The 17,249-nt window shown below is 38.9% G+C and overlaps 2 protein-coding genes across 3 annotated transcripts in view; one reads left to right on the forward strand and one right to left on the reverse strand.

Moving 5' to 3' along the window:
• Window positions 1–17,249, reverse strand: part of LOC100709289 (up-regulator of cell proliferation-like) — an 86,559-nt gene that overhangs the window by 35,850 nt on the left and 33,460 nt on the right. The window lies entirely within an intron of this gene.
• On the forward strand, window positions 319–7,165 carry LOC102078041 (up-regulator of cell proliferation-like). 2 transcript variants are annotated; one of them, XM_005462479.2, is made up of 3 exons: window positions 319–431; window positions 2,522–2,673; window positions 3,976–7,165. In XM_005462479.2, exons 2-3 carry the CDS (start codon window positions 2,526–2,528, stop codon window positions 6,858–6,860), a joined length of 3,033 nt encoding a protein of 1,010 aa, XP_005462536.2. In that variant the 5' UTR covers window positions 319–431; window positions 2,522–2,525; the 3' UTR covers window positions 6,861–7,165. The 2 variants fall into 2 exon arrangements, with proteins under 2 accessions (XP_005462536.2, XP_019204037.1); XM_019348492.2 differs by lacking the exon at window positions 319–431 and adding an exon at window positions 1,007–1,325.

Consider the following 17,249-nt stretch of genomic DNA (forward strand, 5'->3'; position numbering starts at 1 on the left):
TACCATATTATCTGGAAGAAATGAAAAACGAAATTCTAGGTGCGGCTAGTTTAACCGTGGTCAAGTGAACCCTCAGTCATGGTCAAACATGGTATACATGTATTAACGGTACAATACATGTATACATTAGTAAAACTGTAAAACTAGTTATCTTTACCAGTTGTATATTTGTGACTCGCTAAATAGTCAAATACACAGCACTTAACATGCCTTTGTCAACCCCGCCATGGGGGTTTTAATTTTTTTTTTTTTTAAAACGTTTGTTTCTAGTGATTAACTCCAGAGTGACGTCGTTCTCTGCTCCGAGTTCCGAGGCCACTTGAACGCGGCATGATAGGAGTCGTTGGGATTCCCCCGATCAGTTTTCAAGGTGCGAACACCAAATGATTTTTTCTAAAGCAACGGGATGAAAATCTAACTTCTGCCATATGGTATGTTGTTTTATGTTTTCTTTTTGTAAGTGATAAAGAAGACCAAAAGCTAACTAGTCAAGAAAAACCAAAGCTGATTTTGTAATCAGCCTCGCGCTCTGTGAGAGCTGGGACGGGCTCGGTCCCACTGAGACTGAAAGTTGGAAAATTGTTAAGAAAGTGAATGATATTAATAGAGACCCTTTCAAATTTGACGTGACAGCATGTTGCTCAACCTTGTACAAGCAAAAGATCCTCATTTTACTATTTGCGTATTTAGATTTTTTTTGGCAGTGATTAATCCACTCCATTTTTTATAACAGTCTATATTAATTACCTTTGTGGGAGATAAACTGCTATTACCATTATTGTGGTGATTAAATATGTATGTACATTTATTGGGTTGTTGTTTCCAAGTTCAGTGTAGCAAGCCGGATGTAACAAAATGGCTGTTACTGCGTAGATAAAGAGGAAGTAAAGTTTAAGATTCAGCAGAGCCGTCGGTGCGTCTGCCTTTTGTAGGCTTGAAACACGGATCTTGTATTGTGCTCTGCACTATCTGTATGTATCTGTTTTGTTACTGTGTACAAAGCAAATTGCCCCATCGGGGAATTATAAAGTCTTACTCTACACTTCACACTGTAGAGAGTAACTAATGGTAAGTGATCACCGAACTGATTTCCTGTTCTGAGCACGCAACCTGATTGAGGGCTGTTGCACTTACAGCCGTAAGTTATTTTCAATTTAAATGTACTAATGAGCCTACATTATTATAAGCTACATAGCTAAACTTGTATTTCTACTCCTCTACCACTATGCAAAACAGTTATTAATGAAGAACTACAAGACTCTTTTAGGACTAATTTTCAGGCTAAACCAGGGTACAGTGCTGTACATTCCACTCCAAGGTATTGGGTAAGTTTGCTGCAAAACAGTAATCCTACTATACCTTTTTGTACAAATAGTTTAATGGGAATAGAACATGGGGCTAAGAATAAGAGGGTGGAAGGACAAGCACAGGAAGTCAGGATATTTTATCCGAAATGAGTGGAGAAAGTGTGGTGTAGACAGCTGGCGTACAAAACACTGGACCCTTTAACTACTTTTAATATTACCCTTTAATATTACCCTTGTCTTTTCACTTTTATACCTTGCCTTTTTTTATATCACAACTGGCCTACAATCACACAAAAAACATAAAATCAGATTTGGAAAAACTTTGGTTTTTTTATTCTAAAAACCATGAGAGATTTAACAAATCATATTCATAACTTGAAATGCAAATATAAATGGTAAATTTCAGCACATTTTTTGCAAACAACAAAATTACATACTCATCACAGGCCTGACTTATTCAAGCCTGACAACAGGAGGTTATTAGTGGGGACAGTGTCCCTTTTTTGCAGCATTTCTGACATTAAATAGTCGCCTCATTGTTTCGACACACAAAACAAATGACTACACTACACACTCCAAACACTCTAAATGTCACAAATCTCTCTCTTTTCCAAACTGGGTTGTTATTATTATCGATATTGCACATTCTCGCAAAATGTTCCCCGCTTTCTAAGGGTTAGGGTTACGTATTACCATATCATTTATTGGTATGGATTTTTTTTTAGGCTAGGAGGACAACCAAATAACTTGGTCAAGCGACATAAGTGTTTCAAATTGATATTGTAGGTGTATGTACTCAAAATCTCAGGCGAGTTTGAATCTCAGTGACCTCAAGGTCAGGGGTCAGGGGTTTTTGGAAAATATTGTGAATGTGATAATTTGACGGAATCACCTAGGATTTTGAAATTGAGGGCTACCACTGGATGCTTCCAGTATTTTGATGGTTGTTTTCAAAATTTTGACAACAGTGCTATATTAAAGAGCCCTTGAGGAATAAATGAAAATGAAAATAACTGAAATTCTGAAATACTTAGAAACACATACCTCTACATTCATCAGAAAGAAGTTGAATGAATAATCTGGAGCAGTGGGAGCACAGAATCTGCACCCACAGTGGAGTTAAACATCTATAATTAAACAGGCAATTTATTGTGTATAAAAAGCTTTAGGTAAAAATATTACTTTGTTTAATAATGCTGTTTCTTTTCCCGCAGCATCATGTGCATAGTGGAAATGGAGAATTTGGAAAACAAAAAGGGGGCTGAAGAAAAAAGACCAACCACAGCCAAGGATGTTTCTTCAAGAGGACCAAGCTGCATGGAAGCGCTTACAACTCAGAGCAAAGCGCAAGATGATTATAAGAATGGTACATACCGAAAAATATCTAATATTACTTGCATAATGTAATATCACTATATTGTAGGCCTTTGCATGGAAAAATGTAGTGAACATTTTGTTTTTGCATTTTGCAAAACATTTTGCATTTTAACAAAAGATGCTACTGCAAGCATTTAGTCTTCCACTGAGGATGGATTAAGTTTGTATTTTTGTCAGAACTATCTACCACTATTAAAACACTAGAAACCAGAAAACCCATTGTTATTAATATCTGGAGGTGGTGACAGATCTTGGTTGGTGGTTCATTCGTTGTTTGGCTAGCTACACTGAACCAGAAATATCCACCTGCTAGCTGTAATATTTGGGTTTGCAAAACAAATGAGAACATTGTGGAGCAGAGTCTCTTTGAGTCACCAGACTGATAAGCTGAAGTTTGACACTTTGATATTTTCTTGACAGGCCAGATGTGCTAAGCTATGCAATCAGCTAGCAAAGCTGATGTTTGCAAAATGCAATCAGTGCAATTTTATGCAATAAAATAGTCTCTTTTCCCAAGCACATCCAGACAGTTTACTACATAACAGTTTGTTACATGTGCATCACAACAACAAAAAAAAACTATATTTGTATAACAATGTTTGTTACAGAAGCATGATCAGAAATACTAACATCAACCTGCATGCCCTCAGGAGAAATAAAAATTTCTCTTTCGCTTCCATTTAGGCTTTTAATGTTAAGTAAAATGAGACCGTGTAAGCAAAATAAATTGTCTCTAAAAGGTGTGGCATCTCTTTCTCTGAATTTCTGACTCCAGCTTGTCGGTTCAGTGAAGGCCAGTACAGTGAATAAACTAATGTAAGTCTGTTGACTGCAAGCAACCAGCCAACTTGGTGATGTAACGTTCTGTACTGACACGAGTTTTTGAGAAGTCAGTGCTACATGGTCTAAATTAGCCTTTACACATGTAGTGTCTCATGTCCACTTAAATGCAATCTCCATGTGATCCATATACTTGTAAAATGTATTACTACATACTTCAGGAAAAAGAAAATTAAAACTAACTGGAATGATACATATCCCTGCTTAGTCATATTATAAAATAAAACAAGAAAAAAGATAAAAGTGAAGCTAATAATAATAAAATAACATAAAAACTCTCAATGAATAATTTAAACCAATTTGAAATTAAAACTAAATTATAAAATTCAGCATAAATTTATAAAAGAATAAAACAGGTAAAACAATTTTCACCCTGCTTTGTTTAATATTCTGTAAAATCTTTATTTAACAAGATCATTGGATTGTAAATAAGAAACATTTATTTTCACAGGGAGACAACTGAAAAGCTTGTTGGAGGATGTGGACTTGGAGCCGTACTACACAAAGAAGCTATCACTTGACCAAGTCCGTGAGATTATTAAGAAGACCATTACTGCTGGATGCAAATGTAAAGCTGATGTTCCATGGCATGTTCTTGACAAACTGATGATTTTTAATGCTACGGCGAGGAATACTGATGATGATGGGAGCAAAGACTTAATTATTAGTTTTCCACTTGAAGTTCCAAAGTGTGATGATAAATCAGCAAGTACAGACTTAGATTTTGAAGATCTGTTTGACAGTTCAAACACAGATGACATGCTAAACCCTCTTGACATAATCACTGCTCTCTTTCTGTGTTCTGATGGTTTTGTACAGCAGGAAATGGCACGAAAAATGTCCATGTGTCAGTTCTCTGTTCCTCTGCTGCTTCCAAATTGTGACACCAATCAGTGCACACTCATGCTGTGGGCCATGAGAGACATTGTTAAAAAGTACAGACCTCAGTCTCTGTCAGAATCCAAGGGCTTCATTGAAGACAGAATCGTTCTCTCTGAACTTCCAATGATCTCTTTTGTCAGACTGGGTGAGTGCTCCTTGTCCAAGTCAGAGATTCTCAATAAGCTTCTGAGCAATTCTCCGCAGTACCATGACACCTTTGTTCATCGCAACATGGAGTGTGGCAACAGTCCAAGAAGAATATCCAACGGACTGATTGAAATTACTTGGTATCTTCCTGGTGGAAACACAAACATTGATATTTTCAGTCAGCCAGTGGCTGTAGCTAACCTTCGTGGGGATATTGCTTCATTTGAAGCACAATACTCCTTTCTTTGTCAGACATCTGCAGCGGTTTTTGTGTTCTTTGACCATTTGGACGCTGAGTGCAGTCTACTTACCAACCAAAACCACAAGGCCCAAATCTTTTTGGTTGGTAACTGCGATAGAAAAAGCAACGAAGATGCTCTAAAAAAAGTAGCTACTGAATTGGGTTTGACTAACAACAACATCATTATTAAGACAAAACAGAAAAACGATGCGGACTTTATAAAGATTGTGAGAAAGAAAGTCAGAAAAGTAATTAGGAGATCAGATATGAAGGTGACAATAGAGCAGATGGCAGACGTTGCCCATGGACTGGGAATCCTGGTTGATGAAGACTCTCCAGAGTGCCAGATTGCAAAGACAAACGCAGAGGCCATCACTGCAGAAATTCAAGACATCCTTAAATACAAAGACGCTCAGCTTCCATGTCAAGACCAAATATGGAAAGAACTGACCCGCTTAAAACTGGAAGAATTTCAACTTCAAAATGTTCAAAGTCAACTTCAGTTACAGAAAAAAGAACTGCAGAAAAAGCAGAACTCTTATGACATGTCGACAGCTATGACATGTTTCATCAATGCAATATCAAGCCCAGGAACAGAGAGGTTTTATTTCCTGAAATGGATGCGAATGAACCTTGATAACCTGTCTCGCATAAAACTGTCTGAACTTCAGGAGAAATATCAAGAAAAATGCAAGAACTCTGAGAACAAAGAGGAGATCAAAGAAATTGACAGACAAATTTCCAACAGCTCACTGGGGATTGAACACTTCTTCCGTGAAATGGGTCAGATCTATGAAGCTTCACTGTCCCTTCCACAAACAGATCCAGCACGTCAACAGCTGCAGCATCTGCCCAAACTGTGTGCAGAGTTGTTGCTTGATGGATTTCCTCTTGAGCTTGTAGATGGAGATGCATCCAACATCCCTCTCAGATGGGTGAGTGATGTTCTCTCTCAGCTCAGTGACTTGGTGTCTCCAAACAGAAAGATACGTGTAGTCACAGTTCTTGGAGTTCAGGGCACAGGAAAGTCCACTCTCCTTAACACCATGTTTGGAGTGCAGTTTGCAGTCAGCAGTGGTCGATGTACTCGAGGTGCCTTTATGTCGCTCATCAAAATCAATGAAGACATCAAAAATGTTCTAAACTGTGACTTCATGCTGATCATTGACACTGAGGGCTTAAAGTCACCAGAACTTGCACAACTGGACAACAGCTATGAGCACGACAATGAGCTTGCTACACTTGTTGTGGGACTGAGTGACATCACCATTGTCAATGTTGCAATGGAGAATTCAACTGAAATGAAGGACATCCTACAAATAGTTGTGCATGCTTTTCTCAGGATGAAGGAGGTGGGCAAAAAGCCGAAATGTGTGTTCGTTCACCAGAATGTGTCCGATGTTTCAGCCCATGAGAAGAACTCACGAGACAGGAAACTGCTCCTGGAACAGTTGAATGAGATGACCCAGGCAGCAGCCAAAATGGAAAAGAAAGAGGAGAACAAGAGCTTCACTGATGTGATGGAGTACAGTCCAGACACTGGGAACTGGTACATTCCTGGACTCTGGAATGGAAACCCACCAATGGCACCAGTCAGTATAGGGTACAGTGAGGCTGTATATGAGCTCAAGAAACACATCATCCAACTGCTGAGAAACTGTGAGTCATCTGCTAATGATATTTTGGAGTATAAAGAGTGGGTAAAGAGCCTGTGGACTGCAGTAAAGCATGAAAACTTCATCTTTAGCTTCAAAAACAGCCTCGTAGCTGATTCGTACACGAAGCTCTTCACAGAAATCAACAAATGGAAGTGGGAATTCAAAAGAGAAACAAGAATTTCCAATTTTGGTAGAGGTGAAATAAAATCTGAAACATCTGATCTGAATGAATTTCCCAGATCTTTCAAAAGTGAAGCCTCCACAGATCAGAAAAACAAAAAACACAAGGCCAATAATATCTTCATCAGTGTATCCCGCTTCCTGAGAACACTTCTGCCACACAGAGTGAGCCATGCATGTAAATCACTAAGTCAAAAAAAGTCTGTAAAAATGTTATTCCATCACTGATCCAAGTTACCTATTCTGTCTCTAAAGAGACTACTGTACTAGATAAGCTGCCGCTGGCTCTGTTCTCACTGGTCTGAGATCAGTGACAGTATGTGCTTTGTGTGGAAACACATTTAGCATTACCAAATAAATGAGCACTCTCATTTATCATCTTAACAGATGATCTCTAAAAAAATCACTTGCTTGATCAAATATACAAGTCACCACCTTATTTTTCATTAATATTTAATCCTGCTGTAGATACGTATAGTTAACTGTGTCACAAAGCTGTTTTTATTTTCTAAATAAATATCATTAATAATAATATCCTGTCCTTGATTAGTGGAAGAAAATGGAAGAAGTTGACTTTTTAAGTTGACTTGTGTTTCTGAGCTTTTATATGTGAGTTCTAGCTGTTGTGGTCCTTTTTTTTTTGTATACTTTATTAATCCCCTGTATGGAAATTACTCTCTGCATTTCACCCATTCACCCAGTGAAGCAGTGGACAGCCAATCCAGCGCCTGGGGAGCATAAAACACTGATGTGTAACATTGTTTTGCAGAATAAGTACTTTGGATTACTTTTGATAATTGATGTACAATGTCAAAATATGAGTTTTTTATAAGTGAGCGTTTTATAATGTTTTATTATAAGAAAATGTTTTAGAGGTGAGAAACATTCATTAATAGTGCAGCAAGAAGCTTTTAATTTTAATCCAGTCCAATTTGTCTTTTTAAAGAGTGGATGGTTATTTGCTTTGATTTTTGTTGTTTTTTATTTTTATCTTTTGAACTGATATTTGACCTTATTACAATGTGACTCTTCTTTTAAAGCTTCGATAACTAAATAAAAAATATATATCTATTTTCATACACACACATTTCTGTTGTTTGTTTGTTTTTCGTGTGCTATATAAATAAAATAGACTTGACTGCCATTTTCACAATTCATCCATCCATCCATCCACTCGCTTCCACTTTTCCTTTTCAGGGTTGCGGGGGGTGCTGGAGCCTATCAAGCAAGAGGCAGGGTTCTCCCTGGACAGGTCACCAGTCTGTTGCAGGGCTAACATATAGACAGAGGCAACCATTCACGCTCACGTTCACTCCCACATTCACACCTATGGGCAATTTTGTGTTTCCAATTAACCTATATATTTATGGTCCTTAATCAATCAGTCTGCTGAAGTAACAGCTATAATGACCAGGACCACTTTAACTAATGCTGAAGAGTCAACATGAGTTAAGACTGAAACATTACTCTTACCAACGAGATCTACTGAGAACCTGTCCCAGTGCTCAGGACCTCAGACTGGGCTAAAGGTTCACCTTCCAAAATGACAGTGACCCTAAGCACATAGCAAAGGCAACACAGGAGTGGATTAGGGACAACTCTGACTTTATGAATTTGGTAACTGTGATAGAAAGTTACCAAATTCTTTCACCAGGTTGAAGAATTCTTCTCCTGTCCAGACAGAAGAAGAAAGGAACTGCCCTCAGATTCAGACTTCAGCACCACCCAGTGACAACAGACAAATTACTATATATCAGCAGAAACAGTACCTCAGTTTGGTTTATCAGAAAGCTGCTGATCTCAGACCTGCAGAATGTCTGTTTTAAACACCAAATGTACTCAGCTGCATGAGATTTTCTCTGACACAGTTCAAATAAAACCTGATGAAGGTCAAAGGTCAACACTGGTATGTTGAACTCAAAACGTTAATCTGGAATTCTTTCACACTGTTTTTTGCTAATAGTGTGTTATTTATCATAAAGTATTTCAGAGTTATTCATACCAGAGTAACCAGAGAGGATAAAATATATAACTTATTATAATATAATATAATACAATATAATATATTTATGTAAAAGTCCAGAGCCTCTGAGGATTGTGTGGGGAAAAGAATCACAAGTCACAATAATTTCTATTGAGAGCTGCAGTAGATTTTATTAGTGTAAAGTCTGTGATCAGCTGCTTTGAGGTTCACTGCTCTTTGTGGATTCACTCAACTGAATTGAACAAGACATTGGGAGATGTTTCTTGAATTGTCCTGGCTGATTTCAGTTTCTAAGAGTAGCTTTATGTGCTGATGAGTGAGCACAGAAACCTTCTTATCATTTGAGCTTCAGGTTATTAAAGTTGGAACTAATCTGTTTTACTGAGTTTGATTTTCAAATTGTCAAAACTTATTGTGGGTGATTTTAATTTACACATTGATGATGCTCCAGACAAACCTTCTGTAAAATTCATCACTCAGATCAAATCTATTAATCTTTTACCCATTTTACCCAGCACGTGTCAGGGCCCACTCACAACAAGGGACGTGTTTTAGATCTGGATTTCACTCTGGGCCTGAACACTGAGTCTTTTCATGCTCAGGAAATTTTTCTTTCTGACCACATGTGTTGTTTTGAAATGATTATTTTTTTATTTGAATCCTGTTACTGGTCTCATATAATTACCTCTTGTATTTTTAATAATCTTTCTTCAGATATAGTTTCTGCTTTTTTAGTGTTTATGATACTTTTTTCCTGAACAAAGATAAATATCTAAATATCTAATTCTACGGTGCATTCTTTTAATGATGACTGTTAATGATCTGTTTTAGACAAAGTGGTTCCTTCTAAAACCAGGAATGTCACCTCTGTTAAATTTTTACCCTAGATGAATGACAAAATCTTTCCTCATTCCATCATTCCAAACCTCATGCCTTAACTGGCCATTACCGTTAGTGAGTTTGGCACTGATATCTCTGGTTGATAAAATGAAGCCATCCTCCTGCCCATGTGACCTTTTGCCAACCTCATTGTTCAGAAAGGTCTTTCGCACAATGGAACTGTGTGTTCTCATGGTAATTTGTAGTTCTTCAACTTCTTACTTTGCCATTTTTTTTAAAGCGCCTGTTTTTCACACCCTTTATAAAAAAAACGTCCAGTGCTGACCGCTCCCTCCTTTCAGAAGTTTAGGACAATTTCAAAATTCCCTTTATCAACAAAATTTTAGAAAAATTGGTGTCCAACCACCTTTCTTAAGTTTTCACCAGTTACAACATTTTACATAAATTTCAGGCCAAGTTCTCTAAAACCTAAAGAAGAACTATGGATTTGATCAACTGGTCCCTTAATGTAGTTGACACCCTCTTCTCAACAAGAAGCCTAGGATCGGGAGAGCCTGCGTGGCCTGGAGGGACGTTCCCTGCCGGATACACGATGGACGGGTGGCAGAAGTGGCGCGTCATGTGCCTAGCGAGACTGTCTTTTGAGGACCAGTGATGGGAATAACAGCGTTACAAGTAACGGCATTACTAACGGCGTTCCTTTTTTCAGTAACGAGTAATCTAGCTAATTACTATTCCAATTGTTACAACGCCGTTACCGTTACTAATAAGAAAATGCGGTGCAGTCGCGTTACTATTTTTCAACAAACAGACGGTTGAAGCTGTGCTCAGCTTACTGCATCTTATATCAGTTGCACGGAAGTAGCTGTAAGTAATCTGGGCGCTACAGCTTCAGGCAGCTGCGCGCGCTCCCGCGGGCGGCAATCACTTTCTGGCAAACGATCACTTTTTGGCATAACACCTGGAGCTAAGGGGGCAAAACATTTGCATGAGTGCTGCTGTTTGACTGAGGAAGAATAAAGTAGTCGTGGTAAGCCAATCACATGACCACTTCAAGATGACAAAGCAACAAGGTGATATATACCAGTTTTTAAATTGTGTTGATAGGCCACGTAAAACCAGAGTCATGATAAACAATATATATATAATATAATATATAATATTTGCAATTTAAGTTATGAAATATGATTCACTAAACATGTTTGTGGTTGTTACAGTAAAAAATATAACTTTTTCTACTCGGATTTTATGTTTTTTGTCTGATTTTAGATCAATTGTGTTAATACAGTATGTCAAAATGAAAACATAACTGTAAATTCAGACACGTTAGGTTGTGCTGAAAAGAATGATACCAAACATGCAAAGTAAATAGTTTTTAAAGGTGAAATGTAGAGGGAAAATCAAAAGTAGTTAAAAATGGCCAATTATACCCTGGACCCCGGAGGGTTAAACTTTTTTTTTTTTAAAGCAACTCAATGTTACTTTTCAAGTAATTAATTACTTTTAGAATCTTGTAAATCTGCTACTAACTTAGTTACTTTTTTTGAAGAAGTAACTAGTAACTATAATTAATTACTTTTTCAAAGTAACTTGCCCAACACTGCTGAGGACATCGAAGACGTCTACCTATTCAGCACCATGACAACGGGGCTCTGGTGATCGGAGCTGGCTTGGCCCTGGTTTATCGGAAATTGAGGAAAGCAGTGAATGCTGTTCAAAACCCCACAAGGCTGGCACTTTGATCGAAAATGTGGGAAGAGTGGTGAGTGCTCAGACTGTTCAGACTGTTATTGATATTTATATTTAAAAAGTGCAATACTGTAATTTTCTGCTGTTCATTCCTGTGCAATATCCCATCTGCCCTCCCGTCATATTTCTTTTCAAGATTTTCTTATTTAATCACTAGTGTACATATATTTATATTTATATTTATAGATACATATATATTTAGTCATCTTTTCTCTTTTACCATGTCTCTCTAATATTTTGCTCTTTACTATTTTTCTATTTTTTATTTTATTTTATTTTATTATATTTTATTATATTTTCTCCTACTGTATCATGCTGCTGAGTGACTGCAGCTCGTCAAACACATTTCATTGCAATGTTGACCCTGTGCTAACTTGCATATGACAAATAAAACTGAAACTGTTCATACTGAATGGGACAGATGTTGGAGGAACTCACAGCTCTTAAATGGGAGATAAACCTGGAGACCAGTGATGGATGCTAGAACAGCTGTAAAATTGATACAGTTTGTTCGCTCTAAAACAACATATCCATTATCTTTCATTCAGCTTCAACAAATGTCTTTAATTCATCACTCTTTCCTGTTTTTGGCCTCTTTGACTGCATAATTTATGCTTCTGATACATGATTGGAGATGTTGTTCCTCAAACTCAAATAATGACACAGTTGAGAAGTGCTGCACTGTTTTGATGAGTATCCATGTTCCACCCTTTGCTGGAACAAACAGACAATCTATTGCAGTGGCAAAAACAACACACAAGACACCAAAGCTCTTTGTATGATCTCGTGCACGAGGGAGACGACCGAGACCAAGCCTGTTCCTACCGCTTGAACCCCGTGTCTCTCGGTCAGCCCCTCCGTAGCACTGCTCTTTATTGTGGTTACATGAATATGCATAGTTTCATTAACATATGACATCTTAAACAGGCATGTGTGTGAACAAATAGTACCAGTCTGTGTGTACATGTAGGTATGCGTGTGTGTGAATGTGGGTGTGTGTATGTGTGTGTGGGTCAAAATGTGACCCTGTGAATGACTCCCCAGATAGCTGGGCCAGGGAGTCCAGCAGTTCACCTAAACAAAAGGCTCTTATACCTAAACAGATACAGATGTGTTTGCCATATATCAGAAAGAGAAGATACAACCTCTCTCATGACCTTAGGATGTGTGTGGTATGCCAGAACACTCTGGAAAAGGAGTGAAAGTCCTCCCATCTCATGGTACACAGAGTCTTAGAGATCTACTAAGGATGAGACATTCTATCAATATGCAAACGATTATATACCTCTAGACATAAATGATTATATGTTTCTAAGTACAAATGACAATCGTAAAATGTAACTCTAACAATCCATGTCTTTACATACTTCTCATATGAGTCAATATAGCTCACATAGTTCTTAAAATCATAATTTTTAGGTAAATCCAGTAAAACTGAATACTGGAAGGACATTTGTGTGCTGAGCTGCTCACATGTCACCATACCATTAATGATGTTAGGACCCAGGGAGCAATTAATAAAGTCTTTAACAACAGGCTTTAAGCGTTTGTTGGTGAATTCTTCTACCTTCTTCTGACACTGGTCTCTTTTTGACAGGGGATTTCTTTAAATCACCCTGCCGTTCTTTGTTCAGCTGAGACACCTGAGTTAGAAAACACACAAACACTGCAGATTTTCTTTTACTCGCGAGGGCAGCCATGAACGCAGGATCTGTGTCTCATGACTGTCTGCGTCCTTTATTTATACAAGATGTTTCTGTGTGTGTGTGTGTGTGTGTGTGTGTGCGTGTGTGTCTGTGTGTGTGTGTGTACAAAGGTAACAACGTCATTCAGAGCAGCGGGTTTTTCCCCTTCTCTACATTTGCATGTTCTTGTAAAAGAGCTGAGGTTTTCACTTCTCTATATCTAAATGTTCTCTGAAGACAGGAAGCGGTTAGTAGCTGCATAGGTTCATCACACAAGTTACTAGGTGAAAAGTCACATAGACATGTGCTTAATGATAAAATAAAAAGATACATTTCATATAGCTGATCACATTGTACAATATTCTCTTTTGACACTTTTATTAAAGATGTTTTTGAAATCATCAAAAAACTTTTCCTTGTTTTTCGTCAGACAAATGTGGAAATCATTTGCTTGGATGAAATTTTCTTATTTCTGAAACTCTGGCTGCAAATCCACAGATGTGCTGTTTCAGAGAAACTTCAAACTCGGTGTCTATCTGAACATTTTTATTGCCTTGTAGTTTTTCATCAATCATGTGTAGAATCTCCACGATGTAAATATTACAGTTATTGTTTTTGTTTTCTTTTCACAGTTACACTCACAAACTGAGCATCTATGATGCTGTCAGACAGTTTTTGTACAGCTTTTGTGTGATCTTGAATGTTGACCCACTTGCTGAGTTTGTGTTTCCATTTGTTGTAGAATCCTTCAGCTGTATATTTGAAAGGCTCTTTTCCACAAACTTGCAGACTTTTCTGACTTAATAATTCACATGCATGACTCCCTCTGTATGAGAGATTGAATCTCAGGCACTGAGAAACGCTGGTGAAGACATTTGTGATCTTTTGTTCAGAAAAAGAAAGTTTCTACAGAGTTTCACTCCACATCTTTTCAAACTCTTTGTCCAGCTCTTTATCACTCATCTGGACATTCTATTTCCGACATTGAGTGCACAAACTGCTTCTTCAATTTCTTTTGTATGATTTTCTTTGATTTTATTAATTTCTGTCATTCCTTCTCTGATTTCTGCTGCTGCTGTGAACTGATTAAAAACACTCCTCTCCATTTCACACATAAGGCTCTTTGCACTGTTCGAGAATTCCTCTTTATATACTTCTACAAGATAAACATGACCCTCTGTTTGCCTAAAATACTGTATAAGATTTTCTAGAAGTCTTGTCTCTCATCTAGACAGCAGTGTGGAGGCTTGACTCCACACTGAAATTCTCTGATGTTAGAAGATTCAGATTTTACAGCAACTGTACCAAAACTACTGGTCCGGACGGGATTCCCGGCCATGTCCTCAAGTCACATATGGCTCAGCTGGCAGGACTGTTTACACAGTTTACGCACATCTTCAACCTTTCCCTCTCTCTGTCTGTAGTCCCAGTCTGCTTCAAAACGGCCACCATTATCTCTGTACTCAAATCCTCCACCATCTCATCACTGAACGACTGGCGACTGGTAGCCCTGACCCCCAAGCAAATGCTTTGAGAGGTTGGTCAGGGACTTCATCTGCTCTACACTTCGCATACTGCCGCAACAGGTCCACTGATGACGCCATAGCCCTGACACTACATACTGCCCTCTCGCACCTGGAGAAGAGAGACACATATGTGAGAATGCTGTTTTTGTAGATTACAGCTCAGCATTCAATACCATCATTCCCTTGAAGCTGGACAGGAAACTCCAGGATCTAGGACTGAGCATCTCTCTCCGCACCTGGATTTTTAACTTCCTGTCTGACAGACGCCAAGTGGTCAGACTGGGCAGCAGTAGCGGTTTTTGATAGGGGTGACATGGGCAGTTGTGCAGGGCGGCATCATGGTGGGGGCGGCATCACGGGCATCTCCAAAAAAAAGTTGCTCGTACTCATGCTGCCCCGACATCAGCCAGCGCATTTTGGAGATGTCATAGGCACCGACTGTGGCGTGTCCAGCGGGGTGGCCTGGGGGGGCACGGGCCACCCCCCCAACCACACTGGCCACCCCAGGTGCCACCCCGAAGCCAAAACAATAAAATCCAATGAAATATCAAATGTACGATTATGTTTTCACAGTGAAGCTCAGATATCCGGGTGTAAGTGAATGCAGCATCGGCTTCTGCGCTATGAGCATCATGTTAGCAAAGGTAGGAGAGCCAAGCACGAAAGACGGCACCGCAGAAAACAGTTTTTTGGCGAAAGATTAACAGTTTAACATAGCTGGACTGGCCATCGAGCATGGCGGAGCTTCCACGGCGGCTAGCAGGTGGATGAGGGAAGGGTAGGCAGGAGGAGGAGAGACCCGAGGCAGCCGCCAGTCCGAGTGTCAGGTGAACTGAACTTCAGGTAAGAAGTTATGACCTGCAGTCTGTCTGGGTCAGATATAAACCAAGTTTAGGTGGAATTTATTTTCGTTGTGCTGACTTTTTACAGTCAGTTACAATAACTCTTACTGGTACTAGCTAGCATGACGGAGTTTCTATACAGCTGGGTGGGTGCTGTGATGTTACTGATGGTAACACTACTGATGGAATGGTCCCTCATTCAGAGAAAATATTACAGGTTTTGTATTGAGCTGAGAAGAGACGCAGTTTGTCCCGAACTTCAGCTAGAATGAAAAAGACACAAAGCTGGAGTTATTCTGTGTCTTTGCTGCACAGCTGCCTCCTCTTCTCTCATTCTCTCCCCTCCCTCTCCTGTTGCTACTTCAATCATGAAACTGATCAATGATCAGCTGATCGGCTTTTCTCTCTTGTTTGTTTATCGCTCACTTTGCGCCAGAAAGAGGAAACCAGCAGATGTCGCGCTAAACAACAGCAGCACCTTTAAGCTTGATCAGCTGTTGTTAGAATTTATTTAATATTAATTTCTAGTATCAGCTGATGGTTGCTGGAGCCACAGCTGTAAAGCTGCTGGTCATGATATCGGTTTGTATATCTGGTGAGAGGGAAACATGAAGATGAAACCAGGAGATGTCCTTACTGAATCATCAGAGCTGAACAGGTGATGGAGAAACAGGTTTACCTTTTAGGTGACATGAATGAGTTGAAGGGAAGGTATGAACTGTTTCTGAGAGACAAATAACACCAGGATCCTTTTCTACGTAGCTGACAGCTGGTAACTGTGCAGGGGCGGGTCTAGCAAAGTTATGCCAGGGGGCCAGGTAGGGCATTAACAGGGAAAGGGGGTCACAAAGAAATACTTTTCTTACTTATTCTCATTTAAAATATCTAGCTTTTATTAAATAATTATCTGAATCTTGCGAACAAAGTTTTTATCTGACGTAAAATTGATAGAAATCATACATATACCAACAAGACAGTGTACATCACTGTCACAACAGCGTTTGTTTTCACTCAAAGGCTTTATGGCTTTAATGCCTGGTGGGCCGATCTCTGGTCAAAATGCCCAATTTTTTGTCCCAGTCCAGCCCTGCAGGTTAATACTGGCAGTGTCACCATGCCAGCTGACTGTATTTCATCATCAGCCAGTGTTGTTCTTTATACATCAATATTACCAAAGTTTACCATAAGGCAGCATAGAAAGTATTTACTTGCTTTCAGGTTTTATTCAAATGTTAGTCTTTTCAGTTGTTTCCCCACTTTTTTCCTGTTTCAAAATCAAACACCAGTTTGTGAGAAAATTATCTTCTTTTTTTAATAGGCAGATAAAGTTTTGCATTGGCTAATTTGGCAATTGTATGTTAAAAATGTTTGTATTTTAATATTCAAAAATGTTTTTGCCCAAAACATATGTGCACTATATGTCAGTAAAAATACTATGCAAATATTGCTGTCCTTGAATGCTGAGTAAACACTGAGAAAGCACTGATTGTATCTCTTGTACTTCATCAATGCAGTATCTAAAAACTTTGCACCGTAGTGGTTAAAACCTCATTCTAATAAGAGTCAAAAGCAAATTCAGTTATTAGGTTTACAGGGTTATTGAATGATGGTTAACGGTTGGTTGATTTTTTTTTTAACATTATCTGCCAATTACATCTGCCACCCTTCTCCAAATCTGTGCCCCTACCTGGCCCCCCAACAAAAATTTTCTAGACACGCCACTGGGCACCGATCGGTTTTCTATCGCCCATTTGCTGGGAGGAAGGGCGCCCTCCGTTTGCGAGGTGCGCCTGCTGCTTGCGCCACAGGGAGGAGAGGACGGGGCGAAGGGGGATCTCTGGCTGGCTGGAGCGGCATCTAATAACCAACTCGCAAAATAAAACAAATAAAAACAAAGCAACAAACACGAAAACACCAGACATAATGATACAGACTTATAATTTGTACCGATGTTTTATTGAAATTCTATATGTGAAAAGTGAGCGCGAGAG

Source organism: Oreochromis niloticus, linkage group LG3 (genome assembly GCF_001858045.2).
Source record: "Oreochromis niloticus isolate F11D_XX linkage group LG3, O_niloticus_UMD_NMBU, whole genome shotgun sequence".
Classification (NCBI taxonomy): domain Eukaryota; kingdom Metazoa; phylum Chordata; class Actinopteri; order Cichliformes; family Cichlidae; genus Oreochromis; species Oreochromis niloticus.

Excerpts from the sequence above, each read along its gene's own strand:
- LOC102078041 (XM_019348492.2), top strand. The coding sequence starts at position 1,243 with ATGAAGAACTACAAGACTCTTTTAGGACTAATTTTCAGGCTAAACCAG. Across the intron at positions 1,326-2,521 it reads ATTCCACTCCAAGGTATTGG|CATCATGTGCATAGTGGAAA; the intron begins GTAAGTTTGCTG and ends CTTTTCCCGCAG. Across the intron at positions 2,674-3,975 it reads GCAAGATGATTATAAGAATG|GGAGACAACTGAAAAGCTTG; the intron begins GTACATACCGAA and ends TTATTTTCACAG.